A 7,216-nucleotide genomic window follows, 5' to 3' on the forward strand; every position below is an offset into this window, starting at 1 on the left:
TTTGGGGGGGATTATCAGTTCCACTGCTGTTGGCCATTTTCTTTAATAGAGAAGATAGGAAATAGCAGCAGCCTGACTTTAAATTTGGCAGCAAGTTGGATTCTCCTTCCATTCCTCAACATTTAAGTGAAGCTACTTAGCACTATAATGTGTAACATATGACCTTCTTGCAAGCCCTAGTTACACTGCTCATTAGTCTGTGTACTTTAACAAGATTTTATTGACCCTGTGGCTAATAGCCCACTTAGAAGGATCCCTCCCTTCCAGAGTGACTGCTTGTCAGTAATGGTATAGTTGGATTGCAAAGAGAAACCCCACAGTCAAAGCTGTTCAAAATGAGGAGGAAGAGCAATATCTCAATTTGTCCTTTTGATGCAATGGAAAAATAAAGGCTGTTATCACTCCTCTTTTTTATTATTATTTCTGTGCCTGGTGTGCGCACAGCTCCCAGTGAGGATTTAGGTTCTGCTGTGCTGAGGCAGCTCAGGAACCAGCAGCCTAAAGAGCTGTGACAAGCAGAGGAAGCACTTTTAAGTCCTGTTTCCCAGATGCAAAAGCAGAATGTATAGAGCCTTGCCTGCAATCCTGCAGGAGGCCAAGGGCAGAGCAGCACCGTGAGCTCTCTGCTTGTCAGATCTGCATTTTCAGCCCCTCTCCTGAGCATCCTTTGGGCTGGGACAGGGGCACAAAGAGCTGCAGACTGTTCACTCCCAGAGCTCCTCCTGGAGCACTCTGCAGCCAGCTTTGTCACCCAGGGATGGCACCCACGGCCACAAGAGGATGTTGACTCAAAAGCCTGTCACAGAGCTTCTCACAGGGTTGAAAACCAGCCTGGTTAGGTGATGTTTTTCACCTGTTTTTAGGTGATGGGACAGCCTTTTTTTTTTTTTTTTTTTTTTTTTTTTTTTTTTTTTTTTTTTTTTTGAAGGAGTTTAGTTTTTACAGGGTCCAGGGCTGGGTGCTGATGCTGAGCTGCTGAACTTCAGACAGAAAATTGTGCTTTATTTTTCACTGAAAGAAGACCCTCTGTTTTTGTTTCATGTTTTGATTGTTTTCACCCGGGAGAGGCAGAAAGAGACTTTTCTCTTGCTCAGAACTTCACCAGAAGTTTCTCACAAAACTTTCAGCATATGTGATACTAAAAAAAAAAAAAAAAAAAAAAAAAAAATCCAAATCAAACACATCAAAACCCAGCCTTGTACCAGGCTAGACAGGAAATCTATTAAAAATAATAATCTAATATCTTTGCACTTATGTTTCCACAAGGCTGGTGAATGCAGGATGCTAACTCGCTGTGATTGCAGCACTGCCAGGGGTAGAGGATTTTAGAATGGTTTTCAGTCTCGTAAAAAAAATTAAAAATAAACCAAAAAACCTCACCCCAAACGACAAAACATGGACATAAGTAAAGGGAAGGGAAGAAGATACAGACACCACCAGGGAGGTCAGGTGGTTAAGTATTTTTGGACTGCCAAGGTGGTGATCTTAAGTGAAGGTAATGTATTATGCAGTGGAAAGCTAATGAGACCAGGTCTGTTAAACACGGACTTGGTGTTACTCAGCCCTGGAGCGCTTCAAATTACACAGGCACGGCTTGTATTTGATCACCGCTGCCGCCCTGACAAAGTGAGCAGCAGGCTTTTATATAATGCCAGTGACCAGATACCGTGGGGAACAGCCCTGTGCCGGCAGGGGAGGCCGGCTGATGGCAAAATGAGTCTTCTCCATCTCCAACTTGTGCGATTCATCAATTAAACTAATTCGGTGGGATAAAGCAGTTTGAGAAAAGGGAAATGACTATCCCTGACTGATTAACTCTCCCAATTCCAGCCACTCCGGGAGGGATCTAGCATCCCATCAGTGTGTCCAGGAGGGATGTGCGGCCCCGCTCCATATGGGATGTGCGGCTCCACTTCATGCGGGATGTGCGGTCCCGCTCTGTGCGGGATGTGCGGGGTCCCCGCGGGGGATGGAAGCGGCTGCTGGGCGCACCTGTCCGGGCTGGCCGTGCCTCCCCTGCCGGCAGCCCGGGATCCCTGTGGCTCCATCCCGCAGCCCCATCCCGGGGCCGCCCGCATTGCGTCGGGGGCGCGGCGCGCAGCGTGCGGGGGCGGCCGGCCCGGGGGCAGCGGCGCATCCCTCCATCCATCCCTCCATCCCTCCATCCCTCCCTCCCTCCTCCTCCTCCCCCGGCTCCCCCCCGCCCTCCCCGCTCCCCCGAGCTGCACCAAACAGCTCTCAGGTTTCTGCTGATACTGCAGCGTCAAGAAATGGCTCGAGTTTGCTCCTCGCTCGTATGCATTCAGCATCCCTCTTCTCGCTCCTGCCGCACGCGTCCTGCTCCTGCCTCCTCCTGCCTCCAACGCTGCTGCTGCTGCTGCTGCTGCCGGGACGAGCCAAGACCCGCTCCAGGGATGCTGCTGCAGGGCTGCGGCGCTCTGACATCTCCCCCGCCGCCGCTGCCCAGCGCCAGGCTCCTTTTCCAGCTGTCCTAAAGGGAAGAGAGCTGGAAAAGCCAACAGCTATCTAGGACTCCTTGATTTTTATTGACTTAACTCGAGCCTTTTGGAAAAAAAAAAAAAAAAAAAAAGGTACTTTGCGCTCTTTTCCACGCACATCCCTCCACCCCCCACTGCGGTTCTCGGCAGAAACTAATTAAACCCACTCGCCCTTGGTGCAGCCTAAGACGGTGTATGAATATTTCAGTGTCTCGCAGGCAGCCCTGTAAAGCGATCGCTGTGTTATACAGAGGGGCGCCAAGAGGAGGAGGAGGAGGAGGAGGAGGGTTAAGTTTGCCGCCGCTGCGGTTTTTGTTTTGGTTTGGTTTTTTTGGATGCTGCTGCTGCTGCTGCAAGGCGACTTGACGCATTCCGGCACTGGCTCCTGGTCCTGAGCGGCGCCTCTCACCCGGAGCAGGTAAGGAAAAGCCCCTTCCTTCTCCCTGCCGCTGTTAACACTCGATTTTGGACGGTTCGGGTCTGGGATGTCGACCTCCCTCCCCTTGTCTCTCTCTCTCTCTCTCGGTTACCTTTAGCTGCTGCAGAGCAGGAGAGGAGATGCTTTGCTCCCCCTCTCCTAATTCCAACCCCATCCTCCCTCTAACTCCAGTTGCTGTGATGAAGTTGTCAGTGCTCAGCTAAACCTCCACAGTGGGGAGCTCGGTGCTTGGGAGACTCCTTGCAGGAGCTGACCCTGCTGAAGTTGCCTTCCCGATGAGTTTGGGGGCACCTTCCTGCCTCGGAGGCCTTGGGGACGTGTTAGGGACGCGTAGAACTCCGCATGTGCTGCCGTAGTGGGCAGAACGGGATGTTCCTCCTGCTGGTGTGAAAGCCAACCCATCGCGCCTGGGAGTGTGTGTGTGTATGTGGAGGGGTTTGGGGGGCTGGTTTTATTCTGTTTCTCTCCTCCCCGGCAGCCTCCATCCTGCAAGTGAGCTTTATGCCTCCAAAGCAGAGTGTTTCCATCCCTCTCTGCTTCCCCAGTGCAAAAGAGGCAAGGACTGGGGCAGTGGTGGTGGTGGTGGTGAGGGGGGGTGGAAGGAAGAGGCAGGTGATGGAAATTTGCTGAGTTGGCATTGCAAGGACTCGCCTCCCGGCCGGCCCGTGATTTATATATTTATTTCTATATTTATTTATTTATTTTATGTGTATGTGCGTGTGTGTGACTGTGTGTGTGTGTGTGGTAGCTCCGTGACAGCAGCTGCGGCGATGGTCGAGCCGGCGAGAAAAGTGGACGGATCAAGTTAAAGGCTAAAGGAGACGGCTGGGGAGGGGAGCCCCGGCCTGGGGGTGCACTCCATAGACCTTCAGCCTCCCGCTTTGGGGGACAGGACCCCTCACCTTACCTGCCCTCTGCCCCCCCTAAAGGTACTTCTTCCCTTTCTTCACCCTCCCGTCATCCCCGATGCCTCTCCCTTCATCCCGCCTCTCTTTTCTCCTTTTGGGTATTTCCATCCTTTAGGCTCCACATCCACCCCTTTCCTCAAGCTTCCCCATCCCACCTCAACCTCCCCCAACCCTTGAACCGCCCTGGGTCTCTCTGTGCTCCTCCATCCTCCTCCTCCTCCTCTTCCCTTTCCCTCACTTCTCCCCTGCCCCTCATCCCCCTTTCCTGCCTGCCACCATGACCGTGATGGCTGGAGAGAACATGGACGAGACTTCCGCGCTACCTGGCCACCCCCAGGATAGCTACCAGCCCGCTGCCCACGACGACCACGAGTGCTGCGAGCGCGTGGTGATAAACATTGCGGGACTGCGCTTCGAGACGCAGCTCAAGACTTTAGCCCAGTTCCCCAACACGCTGCTGGGCAACCCCAAGAAGCGCATGCGTTACTTCGACCCCTTGCGCAACGAGTATTTCTTCGACCGCAACCGGCCCAGCTTCGACGCCATTCTCTACTATTACCAGTCTGGGGGGCGGCTGCGCCGGCCCGTCAACGTCCCCCTAGACATGTTCTCCGAGGAGATCAAGTTTTATGAGCTGGGAGAGGAGGCCATGGAGAAGTTCCGTGAAGACGAAGGGTTCATTAAAGATGAGGAGAGGCCCTTGCCGGAGGGGGAGTACCAGCGCCAGGTGTGGCTCCTCTTTGAGTACCCAGAGAGCTCTGGGCCGGCAAGGGTTATTGCCATAGTGTCTGTCATGGTGATCCTCATCTCCATTGTGATCTTCTGCCTAGAGACATTGCCTGAGCTGAAGGAGGACAAGGAGTACACGGTGCACCGCACCGATAACACCACCCAGGTGTACAAATCCAACATCTTTACAGATCCTTTCTTTGTGGTGGAGACCCTGTGCATCATCTGGTTCTCCTTTGAGCTGGTGGTGCGCTTCTTTGCTTGCCCTAGCAAGACTGATTTCTTCAAGAACATAATGAACTTCATTGACATTGTGGCCATCATCCCTTACTTCATCACCCTGGGCACCGAGATGGCCGAGCGGGAGGGGACTCAGAAAGGAGAGCAGGCCACCTCCTTGGCCATCCTCAGAGTCATCAGACTGGTAAGAGTCTTTCGAATCTTCAAACTCTCCCGGCACTCTAAGGGCCTCCAGATTTTGGGACAGACCCTCAAAGCAAGTATGAGAGAGCTAGGTTTACTAATCTTCTTCCTCTTCATTGGGGTGATTTTGTTCTCTAGTGCGGTATATTTTGCTGAGGCTGAAGAACCTGAGTCTCATTTCACAAGTATCCCTGATGCTTTCTGGTGGGCGGTGGTATCCATGACCACTGTGGGCTATGGTGACATGTACCCTGTGACAATTGGAGGCAAAATCGTAGGCTCCTTGTGTGCCATCGCTGGTGTGCTGACAATTGCCCTGCCTGTACCTGTCATCGTGTCCAACTTCAACTACTTCTACCACCGAGAAACAGAAGGGGAAGAACAGGCTCAGTTACTTCACGTTAGCTCCCCTAATTTAGCATCTGACAGTGATCTCAGTCGCCGCAGCTCCTCCACAATCAGCAAATCTGAGTACATGGAAATCGAAGAGGATATGAATAATAGCATAGACAATTTTAGAGAGGCTAATCTCAGAACTGGCAACTGCACTGTAGCCAACCAAAACTGCGTTAATAAAAGCAAGCTGCTGACTGATGTGTAAACAAAAAAAAACCAAACAAAACAAAATCCCCACTCACAGCTTGAAGACTTTAGTGACACAGTCACACTTTGTAGATGCTTTACTGATAGTCTTTGAATGCTTTATTTACCTCGTAAATGCATTGTTGCATTGCAGATCTTTGCTCTGCGATAAAGAAGCTTCCAGGATCCATGAAAGATAAAGTTTTGTTTATTTTCAAAAACAAACATTTTCCACCTGGCAAATGATAATCATTTGAACTAGTTTAGTTTTAAAGCCGTTATGACGTTAGACCTAAACTTTTCCTTTCCTATCTCCTTTTATTAATTTTTTTTTTTCTTTTTGGATAAAGTTATCTTAAACTAAGCAAGACAGTTTTTAGAGCTATTAAGCATATGCATGGATTCCAGTAAAAATATTCTGCAAAACTGCACAGTTGCAAGAAAGTGCATCAGATAATAATAGTAAAAATAAAAAGATCAGCCAAAACCTGCGGCGAGCATTTGCCGTGGTGTTTATGAAGGAGTGCAAATTTTCCTTCTGCCCCCTCTGTGAAAGATTCCATCCTTTCAACCTACAGATCCACACAGCACCTTACTAAAAAAACCTTCTTAAGCCTGGTCTCTTTTTGCTGTCCGTAGAAGAAATATCCTAAAAGGAGAATAACAAACAAAGCTGAAGACAAAAACATCTGCAATGCTGCTAAGTTCTCTCACATGCAGATGATAGAAACACACTTTTCCCCCCGCTCCCTGTTCGGAACTGGATACAAAACTTTAAGCCCCTCTGTTGCAAGATAGCACAATGGAGTTTAATATAAGCATGTTTGAATTTGATACTATTTATTTTATGATCGCATGCTTGAAACGTTACCTCAGACAATAGCGGATAAGCTTTCGTTTGAACTGAATCTTCTAAAAATAGGTCCTTCCTCCTCTCTTTTTTCATTTCTTTTCTTTCTTATTTTTGATTTGCATTCACCAGAAGTGCACTCCTTAATTTATTAAATCGTTGACTAGTAACTTAAAGTACTGTATTTAAGTGCGTATGTTAGTCAAATGGGAACAAATAACTTTTGGAGATCAAAGCATGTTCAAATATTCAGCATTATGGCCTATTTGATTAAAGTGTAACTTGAATTAATTAGTGCATGAAGTCAATGATAATGATAATAATAATAATAATGATGATAATAATAACAATAATGATAACAATAAAAATTAAAAAAAAATGCGCTTGATAGACTGAGGGCCTGAATGAACTGATTAGAGAAACCTGATTGTTTTCCTGCATTGCTCAGGGAAATGTGTTGGCTTTTGTCCAGGCATTGTCGGAAAGGAACATATCCCATCCCTTAAAGGGAAAGCTTTATGGAAAATTAAGAAGTCGAGTTATATATAGCAACACCTAAAGACCTAGTATCCTCTATAGATGAAAGGTGCAGATGCATGCTTTTTGGTGCATTCTCAGAATGTAAATGAAACTTATCTATTATATGCATCCAAATTGCAGCAGCTGGTTTCTTTTGCAGTCATCAGTTGAGACTTTTTTGTATCCCCCCCCCCCAAAACCCACTGAAGAGACTCAGCAGATTGATTGAGAGAGTTCTGCAGTGCCTTTATCTTACACCCCCCAAAAT

General features: G+C 48.5%; 1 protein-coding gene across 1 annotated transcript; it reads left to right on the plus strand.

The window, feature by feature from the left end:
* Positions 1-4,122: 4,122 nt before the first annotated feature.
* Positions 4,123-7,010, plus strand: KCNA1 (potassium voltage-gated channel subfamily A member 1; the record flags this gene model as incomplete). Its single annotated transcript, XM_083859633.1, has 1 exon — positions 4,123-7,010. The coding sequence occupies one exon, from the start codon at positions 4,123-4,125 to the stop codon at positions 5,596-5,598; it is 1,476 nt and encodes a 491-aa protein (XP_083715759.1). The 3' UTR covers positions 5,599-7,010.
* Positions 7,011-7,216: the final 206 nt, after the last annotated feature.

Source organism: Zosterops lateralis (assembly GCF_965231275.1).
Source record: "Zosterops lateralis genome assembly, chromosome: 4".
Classification (NCBI taxonomy): Eukaryota; Metazoa; Chordata; class Aves; order Passeriformes; family Zosteropidae; genus Zosterops; species Zosterops lateralis.